The sequence below is a fragment of the Aulonocara sp. 'chitande type north' Nkhata Bay genome, linkage group LG14, assembly GCF_057382095.1.
Source record: "Aulonocara sp. 'chitande type north' Nkhata Bay isolate Kocher_YH1m ecotype deep benthic linkage group LG14, A_spYH_male_GT1.1, whole genome shotgun sequence".
NCBI lineage: Eukaryota > Metazoa > Chordata > Actinopteri > Cichliformes > Cichlidae > Aulonocara > Aulonocara sp. 'chitande type north' Nkhata Bay.
Window position 1 is genome coordinate 32,324,548 of NC_141357.1, and position 17,664 is coordinate 32,342,211.

General features: G+C 38.6%; 1 protein-coding gene across 5 annotated transcripts in view; it reads right to left on the minus strand.

The window, feature by feature from the left end:
* Positions 1-17,328, minus strand: part of LOC147314987 (cell adhesion molecule 2-like) — a 151,873-nt gene extending 134,545 nt beyond the window's left edge. For all 5 annotated transcript variants that reach the window (XM_086262119.1, XM_086262122.1, XM_086262120.1 and 2 more), the window contains exon 1: positions 17,022-17,328. In XM_086262119.1, coding sequence (XP_086118245.1) covers positions 17,022-17,082 — 61 coding nt within the window. In that variant the 5' untranslated portion in view covers positions 17,083-17,328. The remainder of the gene's footprint in view (positions 1-17,021) is intronic.
* Between the last annotated feature and the right edge of the window lie 336 nt (positions 17,329-17,664).

A 17,664-nucleotide genomic window follows, 5' to 3' on the forward strand; every position in this document is an offset into this window, starting at 1 on the left:
CATCTATCGATCATGGTTCTAATATGCACAAAGTATAAAAAACATGTCATTTACTTGATCATAATCCCCTTTTTATTTTTCATTTCTTATTTACTTAGTTATTAGTGTTCATTTCATTATTGTTGCTATTATTAGCTTGAGTGTAGCTCAAGCAATTAATACCTGTCTTAACAATAACAACAACCTAGCATCAAGAAAAAATATGCAAAATTAAATTCTTAACATGAGTGACAGGTCTTGTTAAAAAGAAAAGAAAAGAAAGAAAAGTTTGATCATTATTGGTGTATATAGTAAATTTTGATGTAAAATTTCCATGACCCCTCAGCAAGGCACAGGAAACTGATCAAATATGTATCAACTTTACACCATGTTAACTCTGGTCTTATAGTGAAGAAGTGACAGTTTCAGTGTTGTGAATGTGAAAATCCCCACTGGAGCCTGTCAATCTGGGATAAATTTGACAAAGCCTTTGTAGAGCTAAGAATATCTTGAAATATTTCCTATTGCTGCTTCTCTGCTGCCATTGGCAAAAATGTAAGTAATTCAGGATCAGCCCAGTGCAGTGTTTGAGAACAATATCTTCTTGTTGTTGTTGGTTCTTTTTTTTGACAGAAAGCAGAAAAGTTGAGCACTGAGAATGGTTTAAAGTCAAACACAATTACAAGAATCATCTGTTACATCTGCACCGCGCACACAGTTTTTTTTTTTATAACAGCCTTGTGATAAAATGATTTGGCTTCCATTTTCTTTTTCTTATTTTGTTACATTAAAGATAGAGACACAATAATCACATTGACTTTCAGTGTGATAATTGTCAGCATATTAATTTTTATTAATTTATCAAATAAAGGGAAAAGCAACATTGTATCTCTTCAAAGCTAAAATACCTGAAAACATTTGCAAATAGTCAGTTGCTCTGCTTATCCTTAATATCAATTTTGGTTTTATGTGTTTTTTTTCCTCCATCTCTCATATTACACAAGCAAACAGACACAAACAGACTGAGAAGAATGTAGTCACTCCAACAAAAGACTCCACTTCACCCAACCTCAAAAAAAGGTTTAATGTGTTGTGGAAAGGCTTCTGTAAAAGTGCTTTTTTTTTTGTTGAATGCGAACATGGATGGATGCTGATGGCAATGACGGAGAAACACCAACATAAGCTATCCTGAGTCACGGAGGTAAGCTGAGCACAGAAACCCAATTTGCACCCAGTTTATCTGTGCTGAGATAGCTTATCTTTATGGAAAAAAGTATGTTAATGCAAGGTGAAGAGCACATAGAACAGACTGGGCACACTCTTAAAAAATGAATTCTCCTTGCCAGAGAACACATAGCTGTACCTCATTCGAATATCTCAATCAAAACCCATTTTGAAGCGGACCATGTTCATTTACTATTTGTCATTTTGTTCACATGCTCAAGACTCCAGAGAAGCGGAGTCAAATGCCAAAAAACCATGAAGAGATGTTATTATCCACAGAACATACCCAGATACAGACTGCCTGGTGACATCAGGCATGAATGTCAGACAGAGTTTAGTTGGGGCACTGTTGCACCTAGTTTTCATTATGTTTGGTTGAGCACAAGGTTACGAGCAATAATATAAGGTTACCTACAGTTTTGGTGTTATCTAGGTCGCTCACATGTACACACGCGACAGACACAAACAGACATAAACACAGGCGTTTGCCAAGTCGGATCACATTCAAGACACTCATTTCCCTGTCTCCGATTTATTCGCCTAGTTAAATTACCGTCATGAATCATATAAAATTACCCATACAACAATATTTGTAAATTGCCCTTAGTTTTTATGTCATAAAGGCATTGTACAAGAGCTATTCTCAAAAATCTAGATGATTTGAAATATTATTGTATTCTTGTTTTGTTTTGTTTTTATTTATTATTCATTTGCTTAAAAAATCTGTAATAAATAAGTAAATAAAGCAAGGTATGCCTTAAAATTCTCTTCATACAGTGCCTCCAAGCACACTGTAGCTATGGCTATGGAGGGTACCTTCAGATTGTAGTCTGGCAGTTCCTCGTTGAGTTATATAAAATGCTTAGAGCTCAGCATCACAGAACTGGTTGGTATACCATCACCATAGAAAGCAATTGTGTCCAGAGGGACTACTTCTATATCCAGTTACCTCCCAAAGTGAGTGCTCAATCAGGGCTAGAACTATGAAAAAGGAACATACACTGTTTCGCCTTCCAGAAAAGTAAAGATTTAAATGTTTCATCATCTCCTAAACAGTTTCACAGAGATCAATTTGTTTTTTCAAATCAACCATACATTTAAAAGAAAACCTTTTTTTATTAACGTGTCAAACTTCTGATTGGTTATGGTTTTGGTAAGGTTGCCTTGCTGTAAAATAGAAATCCTATGCTATCTTTTACACAGTGACCCTGAATTCGCAGCAAACAGGGCACTTTAACACTGACAAGCAATTTCTTTTAACCACTGGCTCAGTTTCTATATCTGACCATATAGTTTTCTCCCAGTCAAGACCACCGTTCAAAAAAAATTGCAATCAATTTTTCAAGACATCTGCCATTTGGTCAGTGTAACTGAACTGCAGCCTACACAAAACACCGTTTTCATGAACCTGCGAATGTTAACTGGATCTCTCTTTTTTTTTTCAGCACAAAAGCCTCCTACAAGTATGCGTCCGATTTGAAAAGTGACTGTCGGCAGCTTTCCACCGAGAGTCCATATGGTCTCTGTATTTATGAGGTGATGAGGCTTGCTCCTGGGGTTCAGAGTGGTCATTATCTGGGAGATGCTACAGCTCCAGTAGTTAAGGTCACCCGGTCTACACCAGATATCCTCACACTCTACCAGAACTGGAGGATACTAAATGTATAATCATCTCTGACTCCATAAAAGCAGGGTCTACCCAGACTGATCATTATATGAGCTTATTGTAGGATCCATCCTGGCTTTATATCCTGCTATTTCAGCACCATCCCAAATAGCACATCTTCACTATCATTTTTTTCTAATACCTGGACATACCTGCCTATAGTAGACAGATGGGTATCAAACACTGGAAGATGTTACCTTGTATTTTTGACACCTTTGGAATCCATTTATAAATTGAGAAAAAAAATGTGCCCAATAAAATCATGCATAACACATGCCAAAACTTCAGGGATGATATTTTTGAAGCCACAGCCACGAGGGAGCTGTGACCTCAGTTAACATGTCACACTGCTGCCTTTGTAGAAATTTCTAAAATTCTCACCATTAGAGTAAGTCTGGGTACACATTTTTATGCATTTCTTTAACTGCAGCATTATGTGGAAAATATTTCTAGTGACAAGTAAGATTTTCTAGTCTGACAACAGTCTAGTATCACTTTGAAGGTGTAATTGGGAGAAAAAGCAATTTGCAATGTTCAAAGAGGTTCAAAATGACCCTACAACTATGCACACTGGGAGTTGTTAAAGTTTAGATATCACACCACAAGGTCAAATACGCTGTTGTAAATTAAAGGTCTTATGAGTAATTGATGAGAAATTATGTAGAACTGAATCAACGTATGTCCTTAAAGCCCACTTGTGTATAAATATCAGCAGGTATATTTAACAAACCCAGGCTCTCACAGAGAACATGTAATTACTTGAATTGAATGAACTGCAAAGCACACAAAATTATTTAATTAAACTAAACTAATTGCACCCTTTATTCTTCATTTCAGTGCACATTGTAAGATCAGTGTGGCGTTATGTATAGGCTGTTACACAGTAGAATTTATGATTTCAGTTGGTGTAATATTACTAAATCTAAAATACTCCAGGTCCCATACAAATGTGGCTGTTCACCCTTTTTTAAGAAGCCTAGATCAGTGATAGATAAATTTGTGGAACACTGGCTGAATCTCTGTGTTTGCCAAGCCCTCGTGCTACTGTTTGTGCCCCATAGATATAGTGAGAATTATCTCTGTTAAACCAAATGGTTTTGCAAGTTTGCAAGGGAAAAGCATGACATTCAGTGACTTACCAGATGCAATATGTGCCATGTTTTTTATATTTTGTTTAGGCCCATGCGAAACCATGTGTTGTACCACGTGATGATTTTAAATGTATATGTGGTTGTAATTCAAAAAATGCCATTCACTGCTGCAGTGAATGCTGGGTAATTACAGTAAAAAAGAAGGAATGACCCTTTTGTTGTAAATGGGTATGGAATGCAAACAGATATGCTTACCTTCAGCTCTGCTGAGCTTTTACACTCAGGAGTTTAGCACCTTGAGTTTTCAGTTTCAGTCAAACTCATACTTGACAAAATGTGACTGGTTAAAACACTTTGCCATCTGTGTAAATCTTATAGATACATACCTAAAGTAAAAAAGAGACAACTAGAATGGTAACTCTAGCGCATATCTTCCAACAAGACCAACACTCTTATGTCAGACTGCACCAGATGTTAATGGCTGCTTCATTTGCCCATCCATGATTCACCTCTCCACCAAGTTTTGTGAAATTTGGCTGTGCAGTTTTTGCATAATGTCTGTCACAAACAAATCAACAAACAGACAATGCAGAAAGCACTTTTACATCTTCAGCTCTTGCCTTGGTGAAGGAATGATTATTCTTCCGTGTCAGAGTGAACTCCTTGGTGTGAACACACCTTCTGAATGTCACCCTCACGCCGTGGTGGTGGCGGCACAAGGTGGTGACACTGTTTCTGATTCTTAAGTTAATTTTTGAACTGCTCTTCTCAATGGTGTGAAGGCTCTAATATATTCATCTGTGTCCTTTCAAATGTTAAGATCCTCAAATTTGGAAACAGATTTCCTTTTTCTTCCTTTTCCACACAAAACTACCAAAAACCAGAGTAAATCTTTGACACACCAGTATGCTGTACTACTACTCTATGTAATGGCTTAACCTGCATTTTATAATGGCAGTCACAGGAGGTGAAGGAAATAGCAGACATATACAATGACACTTCTCTCAGCCTTTTACAGTGTGCCTTCCTGCTCCACACCTTCTCTTACTTTCCCCTTCTTGCTCTAAGCTTAGCAGCTTTAAGGCCCCCCCCCCCCCCCCAAGCAAAGCATGCTCTCTGGCTCTGAGCACTGGCATCTCTTGCATCGGTATGCAGCTCCCGTACACACTGCTGATCCCTCTTTATGAGGGCATGAGTTTCAGTGCTTTTATCCCCCACCTTCCCTTGCAAATATGCCTGCATTCAGTATCTACACTTCAGCTTTAGAGACCTGTGGGAAGCTTTTAAAGAGGAAGTCAATAAAAGGGTATAAACATGCATGAGCTTAACTTTGTGCTTTTGGTGTCTTTATTCTAAAGTTAGATTTTCTGGATAGCATCTCACTCATGCAGATTTATAAAACAAAATAATTTCCCAGTTCTTGCACTGAAGCACAGCTAGAATTTTTAGCATTACTGTTTTTGTAAGCAAAAAAAAGAAAAAAAAAAAAGAAAAGTGTTGTTTAGCTTTAAAAGAATTAAGAGAATTATGATAATTATGCGTTTTATTTTTTAAATCAATTGGATATGTTTACCATCAATGTTAAGATATGATTTATTGTTTGTGCGAACATTACTGGACATCATCTATACCAACAGATATATATAGTGGGCTTATAAAAGCCAGATTTAGAACAATCATATACTTATTAATTAAGTACCAAGACCTGAAAATACTTATTTATTAGATCAATTGTTTGATGCTATACCTTTTAATGTGCTAACTTTGTTTGTTCTCTCCTAATACAAACAGAAAATGCGATGTAACCAACGCATGCAGAGCTTGAAAACTGCAAATGTATGTTGCATGTTAAACTGTCTTCAGGCGGTGTATACGGCAGGGATTAGTCTACACATAAGTGCTTGCAAGTTTGCTTAATAAAATAAGAAAATAAACAGGTTAGATTGGTGCTGTTTTCCGGATGCTCTCGGGCACAAAAGCAGGCTCTTTGCTTATTTTGCATTAATAAACACACTGGGGACAAAGAATAAAATCCAAAACACATGGGAAAATGGCATAAAATATTTCCTGACATGAAGACGTTTCTAATTAAAGTCCTCTTTGTGTACTCTTTACATTGGCATCTTTTTCACCTTTTCAACTTCCTGCAAGTTTTCTCATAAATACGGAGATGTAGAAATCTAAAGAGGAGTGAAGACACCAAATTTCCTTATGACATGAATCTTTCCAGGCACCGTATGATAGCCTCTTTGATGGACAGGTGACCTGCCATCCACACCCATCTGTATTCAGCAAAACGTTCAGAAAAAAACTCAGATAGTCTACAGCTCCTGAAACCCTGAGAGGGATTCAGCAAGCTGAGAATATAAATGGTTTTCATTTTTGTCCTGACAAATTATTACGAGCCTGTCTCACAAGTCAACAGTCTGTTCTTAGCACGTTTGCCGTTTCATCTTTATTTATTTTTTCCACTGTCTTTAATTTTGTACTGTGAACAAAGCATATCAAATCATGAAGCCATAAAATGCAAAACACTACCCTGGAATGAATAACTGCATTTGCCATGATTTGCTTCTTAAAAGTATATTACTTGCGAGTTGTATTCCAGCAACCTATCAAATTTCCAAAGATAGCACAACAGAGCCTCCTTTATCTGGAGCTCAGACGTCCAGTCTGACTGCTGGGGCAGTCGACTGAGGGGCCTTTATGAGCTCAGCAACCCAGCGATGCAAAATTCTACTGGCGGTGTGCAGGTGATGGGCTTTCTGAGTTAATACATTAAAATAGTAGCATTAAATCCTCATGGTAAAGTGAGCACACTTATTCCAAATGCACTTAAACTCGCTGTATTCTTTTCTCTGCAAATATGTTTGGGGCGGTCTCAACTTTACTTTGTCCAGAAAAGACATATTTTTCAAGCACTATTTGAAAACAAGGTGCTTGGTGCAAGATGAAATGATCAGAAGATTAACTGCCTTGTCAACCAAAATAAATTAAAGCTGCTACTTAATAATTAATAGTTTCAGCAATTTTAAAGGAAAAAAGTAAAACATGCAGGAGGTATGCACCACTGTAAACCAATATCCTTCTATATGGTGCTGATTAGGCATATCAAGCAATCATACATGTTTTTTACCTATAGACAATTACTTAGTTAATCAAAAAATAATTAACACAAGTAGAAAACAATTTGTATCAAAACCTATTAAAACAGATGTACATTTTCCACACAACATCATCAGTTTTGATGATGAATGAAGTGATATCTAAACTCATTACAACAAAAGACCTAATATTTTCATAAACGCCAACATTTGCCACTTCATTGTGCATTCTCTAAAGCTTGTCAACAGCTGCCTACGCACCGAGAACTCATCTTACTTAATTCAGATCAAAACTTTGTACTTGGAAAGAAAAGCTCGTGTGCACTAAACTTGCATATCAATAGTCATAGCTGCATAAAATGCGCACAGAGCCCAACAAAGGCTCCACAGCTTGTTGTCCGCCATTGTTTGCACACTCCAAAACGACCCTGACATAACTCAAAACAAGCATGGTCACTCCTGGTCAGGCTGCCAGGTGTTTGGTTGCAGTGCCATACTTCAGGCAGTCAATCATTCTCTTTGGAAGCCTCCCAAACGTTCACAGCAGAAGCAGAGAGGGACATTTATCACAGCAAACACATAATTATGTGCACAATATTTTATGGTCAACACTCAGCATTAAACACTATCAGAACCACAACTGCTTTTGAAAGGATGTCTACTATGTTGTCAAAGGACAACAGAATGAAAGTTGACATAGCTTCTAGGTAGGAAAAACGGATTATATAGCTGGTTGGTCATATGGCGGTCATCTCTGAACAAAAAAAATATTAACTTTGTTCATAGAGACTGCAGCAAAAGGAGAAAGGGGAGATCATCACACAGGGTAAATGAGATTCACAGGCTCATCCATAGTCGGGCACAAAGCCCACTTCAACAGAGATGAGGGCCAAGAGAGATTGATAAAGGTCAACACCGCAAACTGGCATAAAATGAAGTATAGGCTTCATTTCAGGCACAATACTAAAATGTAGGGACTGTATAAACCTCTTGCAGAACACACGTCTACCACCTTCTCAGCAGCACAGCAGAAACTCATTCATCAAAGAAATCAACACTATTTTATTATATTTTCCAAAGATTTTATTCAAGTCTGTGAATTATTTTTTTAGAATATTTTTCGACCATTCCCTTTTCTCTGAAAATTGAATGTGTAGCTCACCATTAAATAGTTAGAGAGCCTTGAACTACTTAGAACAATATTAAATAAATGTCCACTAGGCTCAATTCTGCTGTTTGTTAAGGATGTTTAAACCTTTAAAGGTAAATGCATTACAACTGAATCCCAGAAACAGTGAAAACACTGCAACATTAAGACATTTGATTTTTGTTTTGAGTGTTTATTCAGTTCTGTTTACACCACAATCTCATTTTTTCTATTATGTGCTTGATAGCTACAGTGAATTGCAGGGTCAGCATCATCACCTGCACAGTAAACGTCTAGTTATTTTATATACAATACTCAATGTGGCTGCAAATGATGATATAATATCCTCTCCCGACTGTGAAGTCTCACAGTATAAAACCTGAGATTTGTGACATAACACTTCAAATGCTCCATAGGTCCCAGCTTTAGCGGGAAGTGGGAAATGTTTTGACTCATCTGTCTGAAATCATAGGAATATATGTAAATTCTGTTTTATATCGGATACCCCTTTAAGATGTGTGAACACGGGCACCTCTTCAGGAAGGCAACGACTGATGTAAGCACTGCTTTTACCTATTTTCAGTGTGACCAACTGTGGCATTAGACTTATCATGAGTATCTTGGAACAGGCTCCTTGGGAAGTAGAAAAATCTCTTAACCTTTTTCGTTTAAATACAGGTCAAAATAATCTTTAATAGTGTAATTGCCCTTTCAGTCTATCAGCTTCATTGCTGAGCTTATACCCACTCAGAGGGGGCATGGTGTGTAAAAGTGCTATGACAAAGAGCTTGGCAAAGAGAGACTGACAGCACGCAGAATATAGTTGAGGCAGTGAGCTGCTAATCTTAAAGCCCCTTCCCCACTTGTCTGAGCACATTTGCCTCTGGCTTGAGGCTTATCCCTACAGATGTATATCTGTCAACAGAAAGCAAGCAGGGCAGCAGTGGCTCTTTTGGAGCACATTTGTCCCCTTTACTGGATTACCATTTGCAGTGGCATAAAGCACAGCATCAGAGCCAGCACTTGGCAGCTGGGAGACAATCTGCAGGGATAAGCTAACCCTCAGTAGTGGTGAACGGGTATCCGTGAATGTAAACCACCTTCCTCTGCCATACCTCGCCTTCAGCTCAGCCAGCTTATTCCTGCTGACTGATTATTCCAACCCACAGGAGATGCTCCCATGCATACGCTCACAGGTTCCCTGTGTGTGACATTTAGGGCTTTACTTTTGCCTGGGTGGGGAGGATCATGAAGGACTCCAGTCACCCCAGCCATAAACTGTTCAGACTGCTTCCATCAGGAAGGAGGTTCTGCAGCATCCGGTCCCGTACCAGCAGACTGAGAGACAGCTTTTTCCATCAGGCCATCAGACTGCTGAACACGTCATAGACACCTCAGCTTCACTACTGGAACTTCAACATTATGCACTCCACACTGTATATAAATACCACTTGTTTTGCACATATTCAACTCTGTACATTTTATATATTTTATTATTATTATTATTATTATTATTATTATTATTATTTTTACTATTTAATTTGTAAAAATGTGTATACACACACACACACACACACACACACACACACGTAGGAAAATATTTAGTATACACATCCAGAAATGCATACACTATTATATATTGTACATATATTTATTAGTTTCAGGTTGGCCATTCTTGTATTTTGCTCGTTTGTGTTGTTGTGTTTGCACATCTCTGTTGCTTGTGGGGCTCGCACACAAGAATTTCACTCACATGTGCTGTGCCAGTGTGCCTGCACATGTGACGTGACAATAAAAGTGATTTGATTTGATTTGATTTGATATGTATTTTTTTAAGAGATTTTAAATACACTTCAGTGCATGCTGGAACAAAACTCCATGCTCAGAAAAAGAAAAAAGGGGAAAAAAAGAAATGAGAAGTGGTGCACCGACTGCCATCCTATATTACACTCAAAATGATAAATCAGCAGGCAGGAGAGTTATTGATATCTATGTTGTAGCAGTGAAAGCTGCTGTTGGAATCAAACATTCTAACGGAAGAAATAACCACACTCCTCACAGCATCCTATAATAGGACACAATATCGTTTCCCCAGACAACTGCAGGGCTATACACGAAAGCAAAAAGCAGAGCCTTTGACGCTTGATTGAATCATATCCTCCGAAATTCATTTGCTTAGAATTTTGCTTTATACTTTGGGAACTGTTTGCATTATTTTTATCTTAGTGCAAGCAAAATTGTTAGAGGTGGGAGTCTTGCGCACTGACCAACAATAGTAAATGAACTGAATTTTTGTTATTTTGCTTGTGTTTGAAATTTTTCATATTGGTGGGTGCAAATGAAAACATATGAAGCCTGTCAAATGATTAATGTTATATAATTTTTGCATAATTATTAAGACAAATAAATTATATTTTCATAAAATCTAGTGAAACAAAATTGGAAAAAAAAATTTACTAAAGTTGAGAAACTAAATTAATAAATGTTGTTTCAGGCATGTTTATGGGGGTGGGAGTGGGGGTACTATAGGTAATGGGCAGTCTTTGTGATCAAGTCTAGTGTTGTACAGATGAAACAATAAGACTGTATGTATATAAACAATCAACAGAACCACCATGATACATATAACAGCCAGTGGCCAGTGAAGCCTGTCCTCTAAGCCTCAAACCAAACATTTTAGTCATCAGCATTATCATGAGCCTTCAGTATTCCAGTGCACTTTCAATCCAACTGTAGGCACAGCCTAAAGCATACCCTAATTTATCTTCTATTTACTCAAATTGGTCATATCATAATTTACAAAATGACTGGCATGCTTTAGTAAATAAGGCTTGCAATAACAGATGAGACCATAAGAGTATTTTCCTTCTTTTAGCAACCAGAGGAGTCACCTCCTGCATCAGGGTGGCAACCTGTCACAAGATTTTCAGAAATATTGACCTCTGACCCTTAACCTTGAGGTTAAGGTCACTGAGATTTTTAGTAGATACACCTATGGTATCAAATTAAAACTCCTACATTGCTTCGTTCATGCTTGGATGTCCATGTCGCCCGCCCGATCAGCCTTTTTACGGCCGAGGGGTAAAGAATTAAACCCTCATCCCATAAAGAATTACAAATCCCAACCAAGTGACCTATAACCTTTTCAAATTCAATCCTTTGCATAATTTCAATGTTGTAATCATTTTGAAGGAGGGGGGGGTTGTGTTGTGTGTTGTATGGTTTCTGCAGTTTTGCGCTCACTAAGCAAGCTGACATTTGCAGGTTTAAAAATTTCTATAGTAATAACGACCTCCAACAATGTCAGTGTCAATGTTTCAGTTTAGAACTGTGGATAGAGTACTTATATTCCACAAAGTTGTGAATAAAACAGTATTTTCATACAGACTTGTGGTTTCTATAGGAGCACATACCATCAAAGCTCATAGTAAGTCTACTTTGGATGGTTACATGGCTATGGCTCATAATGGAAATCCATATGGAGAATGTGAATTGGATTTTTACCTCCAGAAGCTCACTATATTGCTCACAAATAAGAAACCTTTAACACAGCTCTTAACTCTCCACTTTCTCTTCACCAATGGGTAAAGAAGCTATCAAAGACTTTACAAGGAACTTTTGCATTTTTAATGACTAGCCTCAATTCCCTCACTAATCAGGGAAAAGATTTTTCCTGTGCATTATGAAGGAATTATTCATCCTCAATCACCTTGTCTCTTTTTATCTGTAGTTTTGATAACTGTCATTTTGATAGCGGATAAAATGCATAAATTTCATTTATTTTCTGCTTTGCCCTCATTAAGCCCCCAACCCAATTTTCATCTCCCATCACACAGACACACACAATGGTCAAACACATACCAACGTCACCTGGAGGGGTGTACTTGCCCAAATGTCTTACAAGATAAGAAATGATGAAAGACTCGGTGCTCAAACAAAAGAAAAGTTCCCTTGGTGGTATGGGAGCTTTTTGGGCTCTGTATGAAAGAAAGTGATGAAACACTTGAGAAGAGGGAATGTCAGACCGAACCAGAGAAGCTGTGGCCAACAAGGAAATGTGAAGATCATAAGACCTACAGTACATCTATGACACAATCAGCCCAAGGTCTGCAAAGTGGCTAAGCATGGCGACGCCACATGGCTAATTAGCATTAGCCTGCCGTCTTACCTGCCTCTGACGAGTCTGTCTTTATTTGCTGGCTTTGGGAAATATACAGTGATACACCATTATCGCTACGTAGGTTAACACCAGTGCAGATACAGTATGGGAACAACATCATCATTGTCACACCCAAAGCAGGAGAACAAGGCAGGCCCTCTAATAAAGGGTGCGCCATACACTCTTTATATCTATCTGCCATAGAAGCATTTGAAACATTTGGGCAGTACAGCAGTTTATGGGCTGCAGCCATAAATAAGCCCAGCAATGAATTTAGGCAAATTCTAATAGTGTAGTTGTTCCTAGAAGGATGAGTCTGCATGAAATAACTCTCAGCATTACAGAGCATGAACAGAGCTGCTGAGGCTGAAGTCGTCTACAGAATCACTGCAGTGTGTGATGCGGAGCACTGCAATTTAACTGTCGATTAGACTGTGATCACACAGAAAATGCTGCACCTTATTGCTTACACTGAGGAGGTTATGTTTTCAGTCCCATTTGTTTATTTGTCTGTTACAGGCTATGATATCGCAAAAACTGTTCAGTGAAATTTGTTAAATGGGTAAGCAATGAATGAGTGTAGCATCAGTTTTCTATGCACGCCAGATTTCTGTGTACAAGTATATCAGGATTTCATTTAAGAATTAGCAAAACCAGATAGGAAATTCTGTAAATATCTGCCACAAACTACTGCTACAAACCAATTTTAAAAAATCCTGGCACATGTATCTTGTAATTGTCCACCTGTGTGTATTTTGCATGAAATCATTTTTCAATGCATTTTGGTTTTTAAAATCTGGCTATTTAAATAACAAATTTGGGTGACTGTGCAGCCCAGAATGTACCCTGTCTTTTCTAGCTGTTGATTTCATTTGTTTCTCGACTTCTTACATTTCCACTAAGACAGAACTTTAGGTTTTAGCGTCTTGGGGCACAGGCCTGGGCATTGGATGCATCTAAGTCTAACCTAAGTCTCATAACATCAATATTTAAGAAGCCCTTGAAGTGGGCACTGTCAGAGCTCTTGGGCAAGATGAGAAAACTCTCTGTGCCCTGTTCTCTGCCTATTCATTACCCCAAATCTGATGCAAAGTGGGCTGTGAAAAGCATACTTTTTTTGCGGCTCTCTGAAATTACCAAGTAGTGAAATTAGAATATAACAAAACTACTTTGTCTCCTCTGTCCTCTAAAAAAAAACGAGTCCATTAATTCAGTCCTGTCACCTAAAAGTCAGGTTCTCATTCATGAAAACAAAATTCTTAATTTCATTTTGGGGAGATATATTTTCCCAGAAAGCCACCGAAAGTATGTCTGTCTCCTGAAAAGGTAAGAGTACACTGAGTCTACAAACTAAGTATTCAATCAAATTGTTTCTACTATCTAAAAGTAAGCGCTTCCACAATAGAGGAATGTAAACTTTAAAAGAGAGGGAAAAGTCAGCATTTGGGAGATTGGTCAGCAGGGGATACAAATACAGCCAAGTTTTTGACAAGGAGACTGAAAAATGAGACTTGAATCTTGGACCATTTTTCAAAGTTTCACTTTCTTGCTGTGAAGTTAAGTATACACAAAGAAACATTTTGGTCAGAGTTAGCCACATAACATTTTGGTTTGGGTAAAAACAAACCCTTTTATAACTTTCACCACATGAGAAAAGCTCCATTTTTGGAACAGGTAGCCATGCTATCATTTTTAAAGGTGAGACACCGGCGCATTTTACATGCACTTGTTCACATCGCCACTAGAGGCTAGGCAACTTTAAAAACTTACTATAGGTTGTAAAAATGGATTCCATATCTATGTAATTGTTTTCTGTGGGAGTGGTTTTCAATATTAAGAAGCTGCTTCCTTATTCACAAGGGGTCGCCACAGCAGATGGATGCACATTTGATTTGGCAGATTTTTACACCAGATGCCTTTCCTGACGTAAGGGCATCCAGGGATTTGTGTATACGCCTGGTCTCAAACCAAGGAATTTTCACGTTGGATGAATGTGCTAACTACAACATTTTAGAGTGTTTGTCAGTACTGCATGGTTAAAAAAAAATCTACAAAATCCAGACTGAGAGTAGAAGGTGGATACCTTTGTTTATGACAGAAGTGTACCTGATTAATTGCTGGAAAATTTCAAAGGGATATATGTGCCATTTCAGAAAAAAATAATCTGTGAAATTGCATCTAACCCTTAAACTGCAAATGTATTTTGGAGGAAAGAGAGAGTTCAATGATTAGTCAATTGGTGTCCACTGTGTAAACAAACCACCATTAACCTGCAACACAAACATTTTTTAATACTCATAAATTGAGCATCAGCACAGGCTTACACTAACTACAAGGAGTTTTCCATGTATCCCAATAATTACAATTCACATCGTTCTTTTCCAAAGCATACCATAGGTTTTTAGACCAAGTACTTTTTTCTACCAATGAACCCTTTTTTATTTATTTCAATATAGCTTTGAAAATCTTCTTCAAAAATATTTAATATGCTTCAGAAAGTAAATCTGGGACACAGAGTTTTAAATCCACTTATGTGTTCTTGTAAGGCTCTGTAAGCAAGGACTATTTGATAAACTCTTCCATTTGGATGTTTGCCGAGTCTTTTTCACCTCCTTTAAAAACATGACTGATAGTTATATTTACAGGTAAATACATTTCCTACAACACAGCTTATAAAAGCAATGCTTTCAATGTCAATGCTCAGACTGAATGCACTATTAAAGCTACGTTTTCCCAGTGGTTGGTGTTGCAATACCAGGCAGCATTTAAAACAAAAATCAAGTTTTGTGTGTCAGCAAATTAATTTTCAAACTACACTGACTTGAACTGATGAAAAGGGTTGCAGAGACAATGGAAAGTCAGCTAAAAAGGCATGCTTTTTTAAAAAGAACACTTTAAATAAGCAGTTATATAACATTACACAGTTTATAGTTAATGGACTCCAAAGCATGCTAAATCACGCATGGTCATTTAACTCGAATTCATATTCCTCTTCAGTGGGGTCACATTTAAGGCAACATGGCGGGAAGTGGAAGTGGCTGTCTGTATGATTAGATCACAGCTGTACACACCTCGTAATGGAATTTCAATTTCCACAGCTCAGTGAGATCAGGTAAAAGTGTTGGACAAAATCCTGCTGAAGGAAAGGACAGCAAGAATAGCACAAGGCAACGTGCATCGGGGCAAAGTAAATAAGTATTTTTGCAATTTAAAGATACATTTCAAGTCAAACTTACACGATTTTTCACCATTAGGCTGTCCAGTAAAGCGATCCAACTACGTAGTTTATTGAACACATAACAGTCATGAGAGAAAAAGGCTATTTAACAGTAACGTGATCTGATACTGGAAAAACTGATTCATTTGAGAACTGATTTTTAATTCAATGATGTGATGTGCAAGTAAGCCTGACACATATATTATTGTTTAAAGGTGCTCTAATGATCTGATGGTCTGTGGTGGTAGTGGCATCATTCATGGAGTTGCTCAATAAAGGAAGTCAGCCTCAGACTTATGGAAATTAAACCACAGGCCGAGTTAATGTGATGAGGATGATCATAGGTCATTCTCGTTGTTATTATCAGCACAGTGTACTGAATCAGCACTGACAATGTCATCAATGTCATGTGGGACAACACGTTATTAAACTGGGGAAGACGGGGATATAACTGCTTAGATATGGTAGTTTCTCATATGAAGCCCCTTGACAGCACCCCCCCACCACCGCCACCCCTTCCGGTAGGCGTTATGCGCACTGGTCGCCTATAGGGCGGTGGCTGCGCAAGCATGTCCAAGAGCGGGACAGTCTGTGGGGAGTTGGGGACTCGTCATGAGGCGACAACGATCCCTGGCTGCAGAGAAGCGTCATGCATGCAACCTTACCTGCGTCCCCAGCCGCCCAACTCTAAATGAGTAACTACATGGCTTGTGCCTCCTAAAGAATCCCTCCTAAAACACACACACACAAGCACACACGCAAGGCACAGTTCTCGCTACATTTAACAGAGCTACATTTAACGAACGCTTAACGGAAATGTAGTCTTTGCCACATCGAAGACTTGTTATCACCTTTGTGAATTCAGTCATTTAAAGTCATGTGTGGAATGATTCAAAATGCCCAAACAAACGCGATGGCGTGACTTCATCGTGATCCGCTCAATGACACCGGACTCACAGGGAAAAAGACACACGCCACCGGTTACTGTAACATTCTTCTTTCTTTTTTCTCTTTTTTGGGCTTGCTCTGTCAGTTTCAGCGGGCATAGCCTAAACGGATGAACCAAGCAACCATGCGCGACAATAATCGACTCATCCGCAGCACGGTGTTTTATCTGTCACTTAATCCCGGAGGGAGTGCAATATATAAGTTGTCGCCGATGCAAAAACTTGTGCAGCCGCATTCTGCTTCTCATTGCGCCGCACAATTCAACTTCCAGGCATTCCAGCACACTCGGCTCTGACAGTGAACAACGACAGCTCGTCCTGCGCCTAAAACTGCTGCGCAAACACATCGTTTTATGGGAAAATCAACTCTCCCCTCACCGAATACTTGCACTCACGTGTGACATGATCACATATGATCTTTACACTTCACGCACCCACCACCTCCCCGCACACCACGCCCGTCTACACAGCAACATCCAGTGCTCACCTTTAAAGACGCTTGCACAGAGGCTGTAAAGGATGAACATCAAGTACTGCTTGACAATCATATTCTTCTCTTTTCCTTCGCAATTCTACGTCAACACTCCACTGGCGTTTGACTCTTTTTATTCTGTCTTTATCTCTTCTCTCGTCAAGGTGGACTTATCCAGGTGAACGGCGCAGTTTCTGACTGACCGGAGTTACATTGATGAACTCTTGCCTTTTTCTGAGGAGTCCCTGTGTATTTTTCGCAGATCAGGGGGCAGTGATCACTGTAGTGAAGCAGGACGGCAGAGATGCTCGTCGGCAAAGTGCAGATCCTGCCTCCCTTTATTGCCTTTCTCTTTGACTCGCTGCAGAGAGCAAGAGTCCCGCCCACGCTTTTTGACTAATGAAGACGCTTCACCAATGGAGAACACCTAGAAATAGTTCTGATCTCCGGTACACTGTCGAAACAATTACGCCGTAGAGCGCAGTTACTTTGATAAATCAGTTTCTAGAAGGGACATCGGTAGTCATGTGACAAGTTTTTTGTTTTTTTTTGTTAATCTCATCATTTTCTAAACACCAAAGCAGAACAATAGGCCTCTGCAGGAATATGATTATAGTTTATGCATATGGGGAAAAATATAAGGATCCAGTCCTGGCCA